The sequence below is a fragment of the Triticum aestivum genome, chromosome 4A, assembly GCF_018294505.1.
Source record: "Triticum aestivum cultivar Chinese Spring chromosome 4A, IWGSC CS RefSeq v2.1, whole genome shotgun sequence".
NCBI classification, from domain to species: Eukaryota; Viridiplantae; Streptophyta; class Magnoliopsida; order Poales; family Poaceae; genus Triticum; species Triticum aestivum.
The window spans coordinates 510,238,437-510,259,320 of record NC_057803.1 but is presented as its reverse complement, the minus strand read 5'-3'; the positions used below and the strand labels follow the sequence as shown (position 1 = coordinate 510,259,320).

At 46.5% G+C, this 20,884-nt stretch overlaps 1 protein-coding gene and 1 long non-coding RNA gene across 7 annotated transcripts; one reads left to right on the top strand and one right to left on the bottom strand.

The window, feature by feature from the left end:
- Nucleotides 1-13,747: 13,747 nt before the first annotated feature.
- Nucleotides 13,748-19,618, bottom strand: LOC123086634 (F-box/LRR-repeat protein At3g26922). 6 transcript variants are annotated; one of them, XM_044508400.1, is made up of 5 exons: nt 19,339-19,618; nt 18,300-19,240; nt 17,660-17,815; nt 17,375-17,573; nt 13,748-14,010 (listed from the first exon to the last, which is right to left on the bottom strand). In XM_044508400.1, exons 2-5 carry the CDS (start codon nt 19,203-19,205, stop codon nt 13,931-13,933), a joined length of 1,341 nt encoding a protein of 446 aa, XP_044364335.1. In that variant the 5' UTR covers nt 19,206-19,240; nt 19,339-19,618; the 3' UTR covers nt 13,748-13,930. The 6 variants fall into 6 exon arrangements, with proteins under 6 accessions (XP_044364335.1, XP_044364338.1, XP_044364336.1 ...); XM_044508403.1 differs by lacking the exon at nt 13,748-14,010 and adding an exon at nt 14,794-17,019; XM_044508401.1 differs by lacking the exon at nt 13,748-14,010 and adding an exon at nt 14,794-14,920.
- On the top strand, nt 14,286-17,173 carry LOC123086635 (uncharacterized). Its single transcript, XR_006441025.1, has 7 exons — nt 14,286-14,561; nt 14,735-14,943; nt 15,048-15,304; nt 15,396-15,488; nt 15,575-15,724; nt 15,864-16,065; nt 16,237-17,173. It is a non-coding gene; the product is annotated as an uncharacterized lncRNA (long non-coding RNA).
- Nucleotides 19,619-20,884: the final 1,266 nt, after the last annotated feature.

Below are 20,884 nucleotides of genomic sequence, written 5' to 3'. Positions count from 1 at the left end.
GATTAACAAGGTCACATCATTAGTAGAATGATCTGATTGACATGACCCATTCCATTAGCTTAGCACCCGATCGTTTAGTATGTTGCTATTGCTTTCTTCATGACTTATACATGTTCCTATAACTATGAGATTATGCAACTCCCGTTTACCGGAGGAACACTTTGGGTACTACCAAACGTCACAACGTAACTGGGTGATTATAAAGGAGTACTACAGGTGTCTCCAATGGTCGATGTTGGGTTGGCGTATTTCGAGATTAGGATTTGTCACTCCGATTGTCGGAGAGGTATCTCTGGGCCCTCTCGGTAATACACATCACATAAGCCTTGCAAGCATTACAACTAATATGTTAGTTGTGAGATGATGTATTACGGAACGAGTAAAGAGACTTGCCGGTAACGAGATTGAACTAGGTATTGGATACCGACGATCGAATCTCGGACAAGTAACATACCGATGACAAAGGGAACAACGTATGTTGTTATGCGGTCTGACCGATAAAGATCTTCGTAGAATATGTAGGAGCCAATATGGGCATCCAGGTCCCGCTATTGGTTATTGACCAGAGACGTGTCTCGGTCATGTCTACATTGTTCTCGAACCCGTAGGGTCCGCACGCTTAAGGTTACGATGACAGTTATATTATGAGTTTATGCATTTTGATGTACCGAAGGTTGTTCGGAGTCCCGGATGTGATCACGGACATGACGAGGAGTCTCGAAATGGTCGAGACATAAAGATTGATATATTGGAAGCCTATGTTTGGACATCGGAAGTGTTCCGGGTGAAATCGGGATTTTACCGGGTTACCGGGAGGTTACCGGAACCCCCCGGGAGCCATATGGGCCATCATGGGCCTTAGTGGAAAGGAGAAAGGGGCAGCCCAAGGGGGCTGCGCACCTCCCCCCTTCCCCTAGTCCTATTAGGACTAGGAGAGGTGGCCGGCCACCCCTCTCCCTCTTTCCCCCTTGGGAATCCTAGTTGGAATAGGATTGGGGGGGAGTCCTACTCCCGGTAGGAGTAGGACTCCTCCTGCGCCTCTCCCTCTTGGCCGGCGCACCCTCCCCCCTTGGCTCCTTTATATACGGAGGCAGGGGCACCTCTAAACACACAAGTTGACACAAGTTGATCCACGTGATCAATTCTTTAGCCGTGTGCGGTGCCCCCTGCCACCATATTCCTCAATAATACTGTAGCGGAGTTTAGGCGAAGCCCTGCTGCTGTAGTTCATCAAGATCGTCACCACGCCGTCGTGCTGACGGAACTCTTCCCCGACACTTTGCTGGATCGGAGTCCGGGGATCGTCATCGAGCTGAACGTGTGCTCGAACTTGGAGGTGTCGTAGTTTCGGTGCTTGATCGGTTGGATCGTGAAGACGTACGACTACTTCCTCTACGTCGTGTCATCGCTTCCGCAGTCGGTCTGCGTTGGGTACGTAGACAACACTCTCCCCTCGTTGCTATGCATCACATGATCTTGCGTGTGCGTAGGAAATTTTTGAAATTACTACGAAACCCAACAGTGGCATCCGAGCCTAGGTTATTAATGTTGATGTTATATGCACGAGTAGAACACAAGTAAGTTGTGGACGATACAAGTCATACTGCCTACCAGCATGTCATACTTTGGTTCGGCGGTATTGTTGGACGAGACGACCCGGACCAACCTTACGCGTACGCTTACGCGAGACCGGTTCCCTCGACGTGCTTTGCACAGAGATGGCTTGCGGGCGACTGCCTCTCCAACTTTAGTTGAACCAAGTATGGCTACGCCCGGTCCTTGCGAAGGTTAAAACGGAGTCTATTTGACAAACTATCGTTGTGGTTTTGATGCGTAGGTGAGATTGGTTCTTACTTAAGCCCGTAGCAGCCACGTAAAACATGCAACAACAAAGTAGAGGACGTCTAACTTGTTTTTGCAGGGCATGTTGTGATGTGATATGGTCAAGGCATGATGCTGAATTTTATTGTATGAGATGATCATGTTTTGTAACCAAGTTATCGGCAACTGGCAGGAGCCATATGGTTGTCGCTTTATTGTATGCAATGCAATCGCGATGTAATGCTTTACTTTATTACTAAACGGTAGTGATAGTCGTGGAAGCATAAGATTGGCGAGACGACAACGATGCTACGATGGAGATCAAGGTGTCGCGCCGGTGACGATGGTGATCATGACGGTGCTTCGGAGATGGAGATCACAAGCACAAGATGATGATGGCCATATCATATCACTTATATTGATTGCATGTGATGTTTATCTTTTATGCATCTTATCTTGCTTTGATTGACGGTAGCATTATAAGATGATCTCTCACTAAATTATCAAGAAGTGTTCTCCCTGAGTATGCACCGTTGCCAAAGTTCGTCGTGCCCAGACACCACGTGATGATCGGGTGTGATAAGCTCTACGTCCATCTACAACGGGTGCAAGCCAGTTTTGCACACGCAGAATACTCAGGTTAAACTTGACGAGCCTAGCATATGCAGATATGGCCTCGGAACACGAAGACCGAAAGGTCGAGCGTGAATCATATAGTAGATATGATCAACATAACGATGTTCACCATTGAAAACTACTCCATCTCACGTGATGATCGGTTATGGTTTAGTTGATATGGATCACGTGATCACTTAGATGACTAGAGAGATGTCTGTCTAAGTGGGAGTTCTTAAGTAATATGATTAATTGAACTTAAATTTATCATGAACTTAGTCCTGTTAGTATTTTGCAAATTATGTTGTAGATCAATAGCTTGCGTTGTTGCTTTCATATGTTTATTTTGATATGTTCCTAGAGAATATTGTGTTGAAAAATGTTAGTAGCAATGATGCGGATTCGATCCGTGATCTGAGGTTTATCCTCATTGCTGCACAGAAGAATTATGTCCTTAATGCACCGCTAGGTGACAAACCTATTGCAGGAGCAGATGCAGAAGTTATGAACGTCTGGCTAGCTCAATATGATGACTACTTGATAGTTTAGTGCACCATGCTTAACGGCTTAGAATCGGGACTTCAAAGACGTTTTGAACGTCATGGACCATATGAGATGTTCCAGGAATTGAAGTTAATATTTCAAGCAAATACCCGAGTTGAGAGATATGAAGTCTCCAACAAGTTCTATAGCTAAAAGATGGAGGAGAATCGCTCAACTAGTGAGCATGTGCTCAGATTGTCTGGGTACTTCAATCGCTTGAATCAAGTGGGAGTTAATCTTCCAGATAAGATAGTGATTGACAGAATTCTCTAGTCACCATCACCAAGTTAGTAGAACTTCGTGATGAACTATAGTATGCAAGGGATGATGAAAATGATTCCCGATCTCTTCGTGATGTTGAAATCAACGAAGGTAGAAATCAAGAAAGAGCATCAAGTGTTGATGGTTGACAAGATCACTAGTTTCAAGAAAAGGGCAAAGGGAAAGAAAGGGGAACTTCAAGTAGATTGACAAGCAAGTTGTCACTCCCACGAAGAAGCCCAAAGCTGAACCAAAGCCAGAAACTGAGTGCTTACACTGCAAAGGAAATGGTCACTGGAAGCGGAACTACCCTAAATATTTGGTGGATAAAAAGGATGGCAAAGTGAAAAAGGGTATATTTGATATACAGGTGTTTGATGTGTGCTTTACTAGTGTTTATAGCAACCCCTCGGTATTTGGTACTGGTTCAGTTGCTAAGAGTAGTAACTCGAAACGGGAGTTGCAGAATAAACAGAAACTAGTTAAGGGTGAAGTGATGATGTGTGTTGAAAGTAGTTTCAAGATTGATATGATCATCATCGCACACTCCCTATTTTTTCGGGATTAGTGTTGAACCTAAATAAATGTTATTTGATGTTTGCGTTGAGCATGAATATGATTTGATCGTGTTTATTGCAATACGGTTATTCATTTAAGTAAGAGAATAAACTGTTGTTCTGTTTACATGAATAAAACCTTATATGGCTACACACCCAATGAAAATGGTTCATTGGATCTCGATCGTAGTGATACACATATTCATAATATTGATGCCAAAAGATGCAAAGTTAATAATGATAGTGCAACTTATTTGTGGCACTGCCGTTTGGGTCATATCGGTGTAAAGCGCATGAAGAAACTCCATAAAGATGGATTTTCGGAATCACTTGGTTATGAATCATTTGATGCTTGCGAACCGTGCCTTTTGGGCAAGATGACTAAAACTCCGTTCTTCGGAACAATAGAACGAGTTACTGACTTGTTGGAAATAATACATACTGATGTATGCAGACCAATGAGTATGAAGGCTCGTGGCAAGTATCATTATTTTCTGACCTTCACAAGATGATTTGAGCAGATATGGGTATATCTACTTGATGAAATATAAGTCTGAAATAGTTGAAAGGTTCAAAGAATTTCAGAGTGAAGTTGAAAATCATCGTAACAAGAAAATAAAGTTTCTGCGATCTGATCGTAGAGATGAATATTTGAGTTACGAGTTTGGTCTTCAATTAAAACAATGTGGAATAGTTTCACAGCTCACGCCACCTGGAACACCACAACGTTATGGTGTGTCCGAACGTCGTAACCGCACTTTATTAGATATGGTGCAATCTATGATGTCTCTTACTGATTTACCAATATTGTTTTGGGGTTATGCATTAGAGACAGCTGCATTCACATTAAAAGGGCACCATCAAAATCCGTTGAGACGACGCCTTATGAACTATGGTTTGGCAAGAAACCAAAGTTGTCATTTCTTAAAGTTTGGGGCTGCGATGCTTATGTGAAAAAGCTTCAACCTGATAAGCTCGAACCCAAATCGGAGAAATGTGTATTCATAGGATACCCAAAGGAAACTGTTGGGTACACCTTCTATCACAGATCCGAAGGCAAAACATTCGTTGCAAAGAATGGATCATTTCTAGAGAAGGAGTTTCTCTCGAAAGAAGTGAGTGGGAGGAAAGTAGAACTTGACGAGGTAACTGTACCTGCTCCCTTACTGGAGAGTAGTTCATCACAGAAAACTGTTTCAGTGACACCTACACCGGTTAGTGAGGAAGCCAATGATAATGATCATGAAACTTCAGATCAAGATACTACTGAACCACGTAGATCAACCAGAGTAAGATCCGCGCTCGATGCGGCTATTGAAGGAAATATGCCCTAGAGGCAATAATAAAGTTATTATTTATTTCCTTATAATCATGATAAATGTTTATTATTCATGCTAGAATTGTATTAACCGGAAACATAATACATGTGTGAATACATAGACAAACAAAGTGTCACTAGTATGCCTCTACTTGACTAGCTCGTTAATCAAAGATGGTTATGTTTCCTGACCATGAACAATGAGTTGTTATTTGATTAACAAGGTCACATCATTAGTAGAATGATCTGATTGACATGACCCATTCCATTAGCTTAGCACCCGATCGTTTAGTATGTTGCTATTGCTTTCTTCATGACTTATACATGTTCCTATAACTATGAGATTATGCAACTCCCGTTTACCGGAGGAACACTTTGGGTACTACCAAACGTCACAACGTAACTGGGTGATTATAAAGGAGTACTACAGGTGTCTCCAATGGTCGATGTTGGGTTGGCGTATTTCGAGATTAGGATTTGTCACTCCGATTGTCGGAGAGGTATCTCTGGGCCCTCTCGGTAATACACATCACATAAGCCTTGCAAGCATTACAACTAATATGTTAGTTGTGAGATGATGTATTACGGAACGAGTAAAGAGACTTGCCGGTAACGAGATTGAACTAGGTATTGGATACCGACGATCGAATCTCGGACAAGTAACATACCGATGACAAAGGGAACAACGTATGTTGTTATGCGGTCTGACCGATAAAGATCTTCGTAGAATATGTAGGAGCCAATATGGGCATCCAGGTCCCGCTATTGGTTATTGACCAGAGACGTGTCTCGGTCATGTCTACATTGTTCTCGAACCCGTAGGGTCCGCACGCTTAAGGTTACGATGACAGTTATATTATGAGTTTATGCATTTTGATGTACCGAAGGTTGTTCGGAGTCCCGGATGTGATCACGGACATGACGAGGAGTCTCGAAATGGTCGAGACATAAAGATTGATATATTGGAAGCCTATGTTTGGACATCGGAAGTGTTCCGGGTGAAATCGGGATTTTACCGGGTTACCGGGAGGTTACCGGAACCCCCCGGGAGCCATATGGGCCATCATGGGCCTTAGTGGAAAGGAGAAAGGGGCAGCCCAAGGGGGCTGCGCACCTCCCCCCTTCCCCTAGTCCTATTAGGACTAGGAGAGGTGGCCGGCCACCCCTCTCCCTCTTTCCCCCTTGGGAATCCTAGTTGGAATAGGATTGGGGGGGAGTCCTACTCCCGGTAGGAGTAGGACTCCTCCTGCGCCTCTCCCTCTTGGCCGGCGCACCCTCCCCCCTTGGCTCCTTTATATACGGAGGCAGGGGCACCTCTAAACACACAAGTTGACACAAGTTGATCCACGTGATCAATTCTTTAGCCGTGTGCGGTGCCCCCTGCCACCATATTCCTCAATAATACTGTAGCGGAGTTTAGGCGAAGCCCTGCTGCTGTAGTTCATCAAGATCGTCACCACGCCGTCGTGCTGACGGAACTCTTCCCCAACACTTTGCTGGATCGGAGTCCGGGGATCGTCATCGAGCTGAACGTGTGCTCGAACTCGGAGGTGCCGTAGTTTCGGTGCTTGATCGGTTGGATCGTGAAGACGTACGACTACTTCCTCTACGTCGTGTCATCGCTTCCGCAGTCGGTCTGCGTTGGGTACGTAGACAACACTCTCCCCTCGTTGCTATGCATCACATGATCTTGCGTGTGCGTAGGAAATTTTTTGAAATTACTACGAAACCCAACAGCTATATCTCCCACGTGTCGAAGCACGACTTAGAGGCATAACCGCATTGAAAGCAATGTCGCAAGTGAGATAATCTTCACACAACCCATGTAATACATAAGGGAAAGAGATACATAGTTGGCTTACAATCGCCACTTCACACAATTACATGAATAAAGCATTACATCATCCAAATACAATCAAGGCCCGACTATGAAACCAAAATAAAAGAAGAACCCCAAAAACGACAAGGTCCCCGATCGACCCCAACTGGGCTCCACTACTGATCAACTAGAACGAAACAACACAAAGGACAAGATCTTCATCGAGCTCCTCCTTGAGCTTGGTTGCGTCACCTGCTCGGTAACATCGGCACCTGCAAACTAGGTTTTGAAGTAATTTGTGAGTCAGGGGACTCAGCAATCTCGCACCCTCGCGATCAAGACTATTTAAGCTTATAGGTAAGGCAAGGTAAATATGTGGAGCTGCAGCAAGCGACTAGCATATATGGTGGCTAACATACGCAAATGAGAGCGAGAAGAGAAGGCAAAGCACGTTCGAGAAATCTATGATCAAGAAGTGATCCTAGAACAACCTACGTCAAGCATAACTCCAACACCGTGTTCACTTCCCGGACTCCGCCGAAAAGAGACCATCACGGTTACACACGCGGTTGATGTATTTTAATTAAGGTCGACTTCAGGTTTTCTACAACCGGACGTTAACAAATTCCCATCTGCCCATAACCGCGGGCACGGCTTTTGAAAGTTCAAATCCCTGCAGGGGGTCCCAACTTAGCCCATGACAAGCTCTCACGGTCAACGAAGGAATATACCTTCTCCCGAGACATTCCGATCAGGCTCGGTATCCCGGTTCTACAAGACACTTCGACAAGTTAAAACAAATCCAGCAACACCGCGCGAATGTGCCGACAAATCCTGATAGGAGCTGCACATATCTCGTTCTCAGGGCACACTCAGATGAGACATCCTACGAGTAAAACCAAACCTCAAGTTGCCCCGAGGTGGCCCCGCAGTCTACTCGGTCGGACCAACACTCAGAGGAGCACTGGCCCGGGGGGGGGGGGTTAAATAAGATGACCCTCGGGCTGACCGACCCAAGGGAAAGAAAAGGCTAGGTGGCGAATGGTAAAACCAAGGTTGGGCATTGCTGGAAAAGCTTTATTCAAGGCGAACTATCAAGGGGTTCCCATTATAACCCAACCGCGTAAGGAACGCAAAATCCGGGAACATAACACCGATATGATGGAAACTAGGGCGGCAAGAGTGGAACAAAACACCAGGCATAAGGCCGAGCCTTCCACCCTTTACCAAGTATATAGATGCATTAATTAAAATAAGAGATATTGTGATATCCCAACAAGTAAACATGTTCCAACAAGGAACAACATCTCCATGTTCCAACAGGGAACAAACTTCAATCTTCCCCTGCAACTAACAACGCTATAAGAGGGGCTGAGCAAAGCGGTAACATAGCCAAACAACGGATTGCTAGGACAAGGTGGGTTAGAGGCTTGGTTCAACAATATGGGAGGGATGATAAACAAATGGTAGGTATCGCAGCATAGGCATAGCAAAAGAGCGAGCAACTAGCAAGCAAAGATAGAAGTGATTTCGAGGGTATGGTCATCTTGCCTGAAATCCCGCAAGGAAGAAGAATGAGTCCATGAAGAAGACAAACGGACGTAGTTGAACGAATCCTCACAAATGCGACGTTATCGGAACCAACCCGAAGAAGCAAACACCGGAAAGAAGCACACAACATAGTAAACAACCAACACATGAACATGATATGATATGCGGGATGCGGCATGCGATGCATATGCATGATTTGACAAGAGATGAATGAACCTGGCCTCAACTTGGAAATCCAAGTGTGCCACTGGAAAGGTGAGATGAAATCGCTTGAAAACGATATAAAGAACGCCGGAATCGGAGTCACGGTTTGGAAATGGCAAGCAATTCAAATATGGCAACGGTCTGCAATTTACAGCAAGTGGCCAACTAAATGCAACGAGATAAACATACTACAGCACTCAAACATGGCAGCAAAATACATGGCAGGGATCCATTCATGATGCTTAACAAAAGATGAACACTGAGCTACGGCCAATTCATCCATTAACAGGTTCAAACAAGCATGGCAAAAGAGAAAACGGTAAACAGATCTCAGACTTAGTGAAATTAACACTTGTCTGGAATTTCAGATCGGGTAGCACACTTCGGAGCATGAAAACTATATGATACAGGACCTGAACATGGAAAAGTAAAGCATGGCATAGAGCTACTCAAAGAGCTTAACAAAAGTCCCTTAGTGACATTGAGCCAAAAGGGTCAGAAAATGCATTTGCAAGCATGTGAACATGTCAAAAGCATAATCAGTTCTCAGACTTAGTGAAAACTGGAGAATGCTGAAACAGATATTAAGTAGGCATGTTTACGAGCTCGATGCACTCACTACAGAGCATGTCATGACAATCTAAGCATACACCCATCAAGAATACACAAAATACAAGCTAGACATGGCAAGAACAATAACATAGCATGCACGGATCAACTACAACATCATCGGCAAAATCGCTAACAAGTAGACAATCTGCCCAGATTCACGAAATGACAAAAGTGGAGCTCGATTGACTCAAGCTAGGGTGCTCCATAATTGCAAACAAAGACATGGATGGATAGAGCACTACAAGATTAACAAAACATCCTTACTGATCATCCTCAAAAGAGGCACGAATCACTAGAAAACAACATGAACATATGGCATAATGAGATAAACAGACCAAAGATTTAGTGGAAATGCTAAGTCCCTGAAATCAGCATTAACAAGTGCACCACTTTGCAAGCTTGTGTTAGTCGCCACACACATCACAAAAATACATGGATGGCACCACTGAAAAGATGGCAAAACCTATAACAAAACATATGTAGAGCTCATGGGCATAACATGCACACAATAATCATGGCAAAAATGACAAATATCTAAATGGAGCAGCAGATCTGACAATTATCTCAACTAGCATACTTCCAACAGCATTTCGGGCATCAAGATGAACTCAAATGACAATGATGCAATGAGATGAAATAATGTGCTCTCTGAGACAAACATTTTGATATGCTATATGCATGAATCGGAGCTACGGATGCAAAATTACGGCACGATGAAGATGGGCATATGAAACATGGAAATCTCGGGGACTTACGGAAAAAGTCAACCCTAGAGATGTTTGGATCTGAGATCCAGATCGCACGCGGATCGAGGTGGGACCGGGCTCGCCGGAGCAGGGCGCCGGAGTAGGCGTGCGGCGGCGGGGATGGCCAAGTCCGGCCGGCCGGGGCGCCGTGGAGGAGGCCCGCGGCGGCGGGGCCACGCCGGCGAAGGGCGGCGCCCGCGGGAAGAAGGCGAGGCGTCGGCGCGGTGGCGGTGCTCGAGCATGGCGGCGGCGGCGGCGGTTGTTGGAGAGGCGACGCGGAGCGGGCAGGAGGAGCTCGGACGAAGGCGGCGGCGTCTCCCGGGCGGCGGCACGAGGATATGGGCCCCGCGGGCATGATCCGAGCCGCGCGGGCCGGCGGCGGGGCTGGAGGAGAGAGAGGGCGGCGGGGTGAGGTGGCGAGGCCGGATTGGCTGAGGGTGAGGGCGGACACGTCCGGTCGCCGGGCGGACATGTTCGGCGGCGCGAGGAAGAGGGAGGCTAGGGTTCATCCGCGAAAATTTCGGGGATGGCCATATATATATAGGTAGAGGGAGCTAGGAGAGTCCAAATGAGGTGCGGTTTTCGGCCACGCGATCGTGATCGAACGACCGAGATGATGGAGGAGGTTTAGGAGGGTTTTGGGCCAAATTGGAAGGGTGTTGCGCTGCAACACACACGAGGCCTTTACGGTCCCTCGGTTAACCATTGGAGTATCAAACGAAGTCCAAATGGTACGAAACTTGACAAGCGGTCTACCGGTATTAAACCAAGGCCGCTTGGCATGTGTCGGTCCAATCCGGAAATGTTTAATCACCACACACGAAAGAAAGGTAGAAAGGGACACCGGAGGAGAACGGAGCGCCGGAATGCAAAACGGACAACGAGGAAAATGCTCGGATGCACGAGACGAACACGTATGCAAATGAAATGCACATGATGACATGATATGCAATGCATGACACGCAAGCAATGACAATGCAACAACCGCGAATAACTGGACGACACCTGGCACATCGGTCTCGGGGCGTTACACATGTGTTCATGATATGCATACTTCGTATCTTCGGGGTTGCTCTCCTCTTCTTCCTCTTCTTCTTCCACGGTGAGCTTGGCCTTCAATGCAAGGTTAGGCTTCTTTGCCCATTAAGAACGGAGCACCGCATTGTCGGCGGTCTCGTCCAAAATGTTCATGGCCACAAACTCATCCAACACTTCGCTTGAGGTCAAAGTGTGGAAGTCCGGTCTTTGACGAATGACGGAGGACATGGCCTTGTGGTAGGGCATCATTGCCTTGAGGAATTTGCGCTTGATCCAATTGTCATCCGTGTCCTTGCTCCCGTGATCTCGTAGTGAGACCGCGAGTTTGGTTACTCTCCAATAAAGCTCACGAGGTTCTTCATCTTCCTTCATTACAAACTCATTGGCCTCATCTTGTACCACTTCATAGTTGGAGCGTTGAATGCTTGCGCGTCCCCGGTAGAGAGACACGACACAATGCCATGCATCTTTGGCCAAGGCGAAGGGACGAAGATGAAGTAAGTCTTCGGGTGGAATTGCATCTTGAATGATGAAGAGAGCATTCTCATTGAATTGATTGTCTGCGGCTTCTCGAGGAGTGAAGTTGCTTGGATCGTGTGGATAGAAACCTTCTTCAATGATTCTCCAAAGGTTAGTGTTCACATGATTTAAATGACGTTTAAAGTGGTAAACCCAAGAATCAAAATCCTCGTTTTTCACAATCTTAGGGGGAGGACCGGCATGATTCAAATGAGTGGAAGGAACCGGTCCACCATAAACAAGTGGTGGTTCCACATGGGCAAAGATGTCGGTGCCATTCTTGCCACTAGAAGAAGGAGTCTTTTCACTACTAGCTTCCCCCTTGTCGGGGATAGCATCCGACACCTTGTTGGCGGGATCACCCACTTTCAACGGTGCGGTGGATAGTTTAAGCCCCTCAAGAAATTTAGTAAACATGCTTTCAACTTCGGTCGTCATGGAGGTTTTCAATGTCTCCAAGGCCACATTGAACTCCTCACGAGAGACCGAAGTTCCCCCATCTCCTGTAGACGAGATCGGATTCACATCGGAGTGTTCCTCCACACCGTCTACGGTATCAACCATACTCTTTGGACGATAAAGCCCTTAATAAAGAGACGAGGCTCTGATACCAATTGAAAGGATCGATATGGTTGACTAGAGGGGGGGTGAATAGGCAACTACCAATTTTTTGGCTTTTCTTTACCAAATTAAACTTTGCATCAAAACAGGTTGTCTAGATGTGCAACTAGGTGAGCAACCTATATGATGCAATAACAACAAGCATACAAGCAAGTAAGGGTAGAAACACTAAAGAGTTTGCACAAGTAAAGGTAAGAGATAACCAAGAATGGATCCGGTGAAGACGAGGATGTGTTACCGAAGTTCCTTCCTTTTGAGGGAAAGTACGTCTTCGTTGGAGTGGTGTGGAGGCACAATGCTCCCCAAGAAGCCACTAGGGCCACCGTATTCTCCTCACGCCCTCACACAATGCGAGATGCCGTGATTCCACTATTGGTGCCCTTGAAGGCGGCGACCGAACCTTTACAAACAAGGTTGGGACAATCTCCACAACTTAATCGAAGGCTCCCAACAAGACCACGAAGCTTCACCACAATGGAATATGGCTTCGAGGTGACCTCAACCGTCTAAGGTGCTCAAACACCCAAGAGTAACAAGATCCGCTAGGGATGAGTGGGGGAATCGAAAATCCCTAGGTGGAAGTGTAGATCGGAGCCTTCTCAACCACTCCCGAGCAAATCAACAAATTTGATTGGCTAGAGAGATAGATCGGGCGAAAATGAAGCTTGAAGTATTTAATGGAGTTTGGGGGAGTAAGAGGTAGGTGGGAAGAAAGAAGGGGACTCCTTTTTATAGTGGGGGCAACAATCCCGTTGCCCCCCACCAACCAGCCCCGCACAGGGCGGTACTACCGCTGAAAGGGAGCGGTACTACCGCCAAGACAACAGTACTGCCGCGCCAGCCACCGGTACTGCCGCGCTGAGGAGACTAGTAGGGAACGGACCCAAATGCGGTACTACCGCGGTGGTAGGGCGATACTACCGCTCCTGGAACGGTACTACTGCCACTACAACCGTGACTAGTGCCGCAAAACCCGACACGAGAAAAAGACCTCTCGAATCGAGGCGGTAGGAACCAGACTGCCCAGCGGTACTTCAGCAGTGGGGTCAAGGGCGGTAGTACCGCTGTGGAGCGGTACTGCCGCTTGTGACCCTTCGGCCGTAGTACCGCAGGCAGTGCGGTACTACCGCTGGGGCGCGAGAGAGAGAAGAAATCTCTCAAAGGAGCTGAGGACAAGGCGGAGGTGCCAGGCCCCCAGCGGTACTACTGCTGAGGAGCCACGGGCGGTACTACCGCTGCGGAGCGGTACTGCCGCTTGTGGTTTCTCAGCGGTACTACCGCTGGGTGCGCGGTACTACCGCTTTGACCCAGACAGGACAAGGAAGAGAGAGGAGAGATCTCTTCAATGGAAAGGATGCTCGGAGGGTGAGAAGCTGATGTGTATGTGATGATTTTATCCATGCAAAACCCCAGCGGATCCCCTCTTGATAGTACGGTGCCCTCTACGCAACTAGTCCACCGAGAAAAAAAACAAAAGAGCTACACCGTCTTGAAATACACTTCAAGGGAAGAAGGCGTCTCGTACCAGGGAAGAATCTGTGAATTATTCAAAGCACAAGATTAGTCCGCAAACATGTTGTCATCAATCACCAAAACTACCTTGAGAGAGATATGCCGTAACAATTGTTCAACTTGGATCTGCCCCAGATGCGCTAGGATCTGTTGTTGCTCAACTTCGATCTGCTCCTGCCTGACTACAATCTGCTCAGCCATGCTCCTCAACTGAGCATTCTGCGAGGGCAACACACGCGGAGTTCGCGCTTGAGAAGGTCCAGCTCTGGGTTCCTGAGGAAAATCCTTGGGCCCTGTAACCTCAACATGATCGTTCTAGTACAACCCTTTAACAGTGGCGCAAAGGGCGCCTCCTCGCGACGTCCACGTAGACAGAAGGGGTTGGCGAGTTTCATCGATGAAAAAAGAAACCTCTTTTTCCCTCGTTCCTTCGTGCCCCTCGAGCCACACGCACCTTCTCTCTCGAGCACACAACCTCTTTTTCCCTCTCCAAAGATCTCTCTCCTTTGACTGGATCGGCTCGCCCGCTCGACCGCCAGGACCATGTCGCTGCCGAGGCCGGCGCCCGCCAGCGACGACAGGTTGGATCTGGACGGTGTGCTCGTAGCGCCTCTCACCATCTGCATGAGCGGGGCGGTGGATTCATCTGCGAGCACCTCATGGCCGAGACCCCGGACTCCGTCCTCGCCGTCGACGTCTACTGCTACAAGATCCGCCGCCTCGTCGACCCACCCCCGCCCCACCTCGCCCGCTGCAGCAACTTCCACCTCCTGAACGTCAAGAACAACTCTGGCCTGGAGGGCCTCATCAAGATGGTCGATCTGGTGCGCCCCTCCCCACCTCCCCTCCTTCCCCGCTCGCTTTTGTCCTCTATAATTGCGGATTGGTCTGCGAAAAAGGAATGCTAGGGCCGATTTTTTCCGTCTTTGTTTCTGTAAAAAAGAGGAAGTGAGATCAACGCTCTTATCCTCTAATGGTGGATTGATCTGCGAAAAAGGAATGCTAGGCCCGATGTTTCCGTCTTTTTTTCTGTAAAAGAGAGGAAGTGGGATCAACCTGCAGAGGATTTGGTCGCCGCGGCTGCGGCGGCGAGACTGCCCATCTTTCAATTCCGTGGCACTACTGCATATCCTGCCGCCATCGCTCGTTCCACCGGTGCTTCAGAGTGCTGCTGCTGCTGCTGCTGCAATTCAGAAACTAAGTCAGGTCTGTGCTCCATGATACAGTCCCTACCCCCCATATGAGCAAGCTAGCCTATGTATTATTGGGACTAAGTATTCATATTTACTATCTCTGTGTTGTTGCCTCAGGCAAAACTAGTGGCTGAGCTTATAGCACGAGAAATTGTTATAAATGATGCTGATCAATCTGTACGGCATAAGCTCACGAAACGGCAAACACAAAACGAGGTAAATCAGTTGCAACCAAACAATCGTGATGTACTTGTTCTGTTGAAAGTCTGCTGGTACATTGGTTATATTCGCTTTCTGTAGCCAGCATATGAAAAAATGTACTAAAAACATTTGAGGCAGTCGATCCCAACAGCAGAACAGCAACTATGCTCGAGGTAATCAACCTTACCGAATACTAAGCTGTTCTGAATGCAAGGCATCTTTGATAAATTGAGGATAATGCCAATACCCTATCTTTGTTTGTAGATAGCAGGGAGGCTGTCCAAGCTAGAAAATAAAGGATGGAGGCCAAGGCGAACAATCATCGTCTGCAATTGGGATGCAGAAGAGTTTGCGCTGGTATGTTCTTGCTCGCATGCTCTCAGATGCTTTCTCATCCGCAAGTGTAAGCTCTAAAGCGTTGAAAATTCCAATGCCTCGGATAGGGTCTACGGAATGGACCGAGGAGGACATGGATATGCTTGCTTCAAGAGGTGTTGCTTATCTGAATGTAGACATGTCAATGTTTGGGCCTGGAAGTCTTATGCCCCGTGCAACACGACAACTATGAATTAATCAATGAAGCAAGCAGAATGGTATTTTAGTTCTGCACCTAAAGCCTTTATAAGCATAGAATTTAAACTTCATGAGCAGCATTGAGTACATATTAGAGACTTGTCTACATAGATTCCAAATTTATTTAATTATTTGATCCTTTTTTTTCCTTCATTGAAGGTACCCGATCCTGATGATCCGTCTCATACCTTGTATGACTACATGGCACAAATGAGCGATCATGAGAGCTTCATTTGATTGAAACATACTGAAGTATTAAGCTCCTATTTTCATACTGCAAGAGTGGCCGGTGCAGGAACAGATTTTGCAGCTTTTGTCGAGCACATTGGAGTCCCTTCACTTGACATCTCTTATGGATTATGTAAGTGAAACGCTTTTGGTGGTGTATAAGCCTGAAAATCCGTGCTCCCTTTCTATAGTATTGTTCTGATTCATTTAGAAAAACAGAACAGTGGACTATCAAACCATATATTTACTGCTCGCTTTATTATTATTCCTCTAGCATCTGCCGTAAATATTGTTGCTCTTGCAGTTTCAGAATACCCTGTCTACCACTCGCTATACGATGATTTTGATTGGATGGAGCAGTTTGGAGACCCTTTGTTCCACAGACATGTAGTATGTACTGAGCGAGCTATCTTTTCAAATTCAGAAAGTTCACTATAGCGCTGACTAACCCATTTTACTGAGACTTGCAGATGATGAGATCATTCCCTTCAATTATGTCCCCTACGTGTCTGAACTGGAGGTATTTTCTCTTCTGGCAACTGAGATAGACACACAGGGTAATCCCCTAATTCAGTTTCATCAAGGAAACTGAAACAGAATCATGAATTCATGATAGACTCGCTTCTTATTGATTGGTACACACATTTTTTTCATGAAATTATCGTTAAGTGTGGCATGTAGAAGTAGCTCCAACAATTACTTGAAACATGGACTATCTGCCGTCCTCATGACAACAGATGTTGCAAGCACAAAAGAAGGGCCATAACACGAGGGTACGCATGCTGAAAGTCAAAGAGATCAACGACCGATGGACGATGGCGGAGCGAGCCTTCACCAACCAAGAGTGGCTCGGAGGGAGACCGTGGTCCAAACATATGATGAGCATCAAAGCTGCAGGCTTGTTACATAGTACTGTAGTTGTCTGAACTCCGAAGTTAGTCTGAAACTAACCACAGTAATGGTTTTTCTCCTTCGGCAGATTTATGCCTCGTCGGACCAGGACGACTGGTGGGGTACCAAAGCCTTCCCCGGCATCATCTCGGCCATCGTGAACGCGCAGAAGCTCAACACGTCGGAATCTTGGCGGCTGTTGCAGCATGAGATTTACATGGGTGCAAGGACCTTATTTGTTATGAAATGGCATATTGTTATTCGTATGTGTATTATTGACTTGCCAAATTCTTGACCTCCTATGGTATGATCAGATCAATATAAAGAGTGTGGCTTCTATTCTTTTAACATACTCACATGAAACTATTGTCCAGTGTTTATTTTGGTTAGTATCTATTTGATTAAAGCAGGGACAATAAAGTCAGTAGACAGCCTATAAGTGCAGAGGAGCATCTCAAGAGGCGCGCCACGGGCGCGACCCTGCCCCTAGTTACTAATCAATAGAAGTGCAATTGGGGCCTAGATGGTACGAGCGTCAAGAACCTACTAACCTTCAGAAGATCCAATACTCTGCTGGATATTGATTTGCTCAACATGTATGCTATAGGTACTCAAGAACGTTAAAATTCTGTGAACCCTCTCATCAATGTTCTCACACTTGATTTCAAGTACCTTAAGCTTGTTAGATAAAACAAACGGTTGTCCCGTCAGATTGTAGCTTCCTTCAGTCCCCATCCGACTGCTGGGTGCCTGTATGTGTATGGAGCAAAAATACTACATTAAATCATGCATGATAACCTAAATTGGAACATATATCAGATTTACGAAGTATATACCTGACAAAGCTGGATGGTAAGCTTCTCGAGAACAGGTGTATGTTGGAGAAAGCACATGAGTGCACCAAGATTGGCCTTCATACACCAATCATTGAGTAACAAGGTTTTTAACTTGCTAAAGGTAGGGCACCACATCAAATCTCTTTTGAGGATAAACTACAGAAAATGCAAATGGGTAAGAATATCTCAAGATTTTTTTTTTAAGTACAAGGTGTGATGCTACTGAAGTAAATGAAGCTCCCACAAGTATTGAAAAGCAAAATCTGATTTGGCCAAAGCGAAAAGAGGCTTGTAACCCATATCAGATTTTATAAGTTTGCTTTTACCTCCTTGCATAACATATAAAATTGTACATAATATTTCTCAATGTGAATATGTATAATTGGCCATATAAAAATAGATTTGACAGATTTATTCCAATACAAACATTAAACCTGTGCTTGCAGTTTCAGAAGTAATACAATACAAAATATGAATACAGTCACGGGAAATTAAATCCATATAATGTACAGGTGCAAGCAAACCACTTGCATAGCGGTTACTTCACAGATGTCAAATGATGATATAATGTAAGAGACATAATGTATCAGGGTTCACAAATAACAATGAAAGCTGAGAAAAGAAGTAGATGCAAACATACCACACAAGGTTCAGCTATCAACTCCAAGCTTTTAGCCTCTGACAAACCATTGAGAAGCACACAATCTCCAGTGTCATCATCAATGGAACTGCAATTTTCACAGGTAACATCGACACACGAACCACCAGCTTCTTTACCACAACAATCATCACAGTCGGCAAGCTTAATAGATCCTGTTACTAATGATGGCATGCTTTCAAGCAAAGGAGTCCTCCCCCAGCACTCAATTAATTCCAGTGTAACTAGACTTGGGACAGAAATCCGAGTCCGTTCATTTGGATAAAATATGCAGTCAAGGATGGTCAGGCGTTTTAGGGACTGGGACATGATCATATCAGCTTGGACGTAGCAACCCCTCATCCACAGTTCTTCCAGCGCTGGGCAGCTCGAAAAATACAGAATGCTATCATTTAACACTACGTTGCAAAGCTCCAACCTCGTCAAGTGCAGAGAGACGAGAGGCAGGTCCTCCAGCAGCTCGAAGCTATTGTTATCACGGCCTAAATGAACACTGAGGACTCGAGCTTGGCACAAGAGAGCATGCCGGATCCATAAGTTGACCTGCGGTTCATCCTGGCTATGGAAAGTGCTGAGCTCTATCTCACACGCATGCAGGGGCGCGCTGCGGTCACGGAGGAGCAGCAGATGGTTCACAAACTTGTTGAGCCTCCTGACGCCCCGCCGGTTCAGAATCCTGCCCTCGCAGGTGATGCGCAGGACCGGCATGGACTTCCAGAGGTCGCGCCAGCGCCGAGCCAGCACGCAGGTCTGCACGGCCTCCGCCACCGGCAAGAAGGACAGTACGTGCTGCAGGACCTCGCCCGGCAGCGCGTCGATCCCCTCGCCGCCACGCGCCTCGGGCGCCGCCTTCCAACGGCGGGAGACCGTTGCTTGCTCCTTAGGCATTACGCCGAACAGGTGGGGAGCGCCGGCTCTGGCCGCTGAAAAACAGAACCCGACGAAGATCAGGCATGGACGGACCCTTCGCTGCATCAACTGGCACCTCGGAGTGAAAATTATGAGCTCGTTGATCGTTTACCTGTAGATCTTGTGGAGGTGGAGCAGGGGTGGAATTGCGTGGCACCCTAGCGAGCTGCTGTCGCCAGATTTTGAAGCCGAGCTTCCTCCCAGGAGAACCGTCAGCATCCGGCCATGGCCGGCTGGCCAGAAAACCCTCGACGGTGGACCGGGCTGCGTGAATTCTTGGGTCTTGATGCTTCTGGGGCCTGGAATGCTTGGTGAGTGAGCAAGGGAGGAAGAGGAAGAGGAAGTGGAGAGGCGATGGGGATTTCTGAGGGTTACGTCATCTCCAACACTGTTTTGACCCATGTTTACTTTCTCCAAACCGCCTATCTAAGCACTTGAAAGATAAATATCATCCTTTTCTCATAATCATATTATGCAAATATTTCGATACAAAATAAATTCAAATTCAATAAAATAGTTCAAATCTAAAGTTCATTGTTCAGACACATTTTTTAATTTTTTCCTTTGAAGCGTCCACAAATATGCAAACTAGATCATTCTGAAGCTGCTCATGAATTGTTCTATAGTGAATTTGCCGATGCATTTGGATAAAATCATCAAACTTTGTCGGATTTTGATCTAAAAGTTGGATAGGATCACTCATGCGCTCAAATTCCAAACCGTGGCGAACTCCGTCACCCTCATCCGCCACAATAATGTTGTGTATGACACAAACTGCCATCACCTCCCACAACGTCTCTGTATCCCATATTTTTGCAGGTCCTCGAACAACTGCAAAATGAGCTCGAGCACTCTAAATGCCCTCTCATCATCCTTTCCGACTCCTTTTCTTTGGGAAAAATTAGATCTTTTCTCGCCCCTTGAATCATAGATGGTCCTGACGGAGGTCGCCCATGAAGAATTGATACCATCACAAAGATAATAGCTCATGTTGCAGTCATGACCATCGATGGTATATAGTACTATAGTTACATGGAAGAGCTTCTCCTGCACACAACCTCGCAAACAATGGAGACGGATGTGGCACATTAATGTCATTGTGAGACCTGAAAATCCCAAAGAAAGAGTGTCATATCCAGAGGTCTTGTGATGCAACTGCTTCAAGAATCATGATGGGCTTCTTGCAATGGTCCTGATATTGCCCTTTAGAGCATATGGGAAATTCTTTCATTGCCATGCAGTGCATGTAATCCAAGGATCCGAGCATACCTAGCTACCCTCTGACTTCCGACAGTGCCATGAGTCGTGCGGTGTCTTCGGCAGTTGGTTCTCTCAAGTACTCTAGTCCAGACACCTTGGCTTCGAGACATGTGTTTGGTCTACATCCAGGGGGTGGCGGAGGTCCGGCAATGTCTGGACGGCAAAGTGGTTGGTGTAGCGGCGACATCGGTCTCAGACTATCCAGATAGAGAGGAAGGGGAAGAGACGGAGTGAGAAAAACGGGGCTCTAGATGGGTTTTTGACTAGATCCGGAGTGTCAGACACCTGCGTGGCGTCTGTTCGGACATCTGCAAAGCTCCGCCAGGTTTGCTTCCGGTTTGTGGAAATTCAGACGTCCAGACTGGTCTGTGGATGTTTGACGTACGACGGTGGATGAC

Bases quoted from the DNA above. Each gene is read 5' to 3' on its own strand.
- LOC123086634 (XM_044508400.1), bottom strand. From the start codon at position 19,205: ATGCCTAAGGAGCAAGCAACGGTCTCCCGCCGTTGGAAGGCGGCGCCC. The intron at 17,816-18,299 runs GTATGTTTGCAT...CATTTTCTGTAG, and splicing joins TGATAGCTGAACCTTGTGTG to TTTATCCTCAAAAGAGATTT. The intron at 17,574-17,659 runs GTATATACTTCG...ATACACATACAG, and splicing joins TTACCATCCAGCTTTGTCAG to GCACCCAGCAGTCGGATGGG.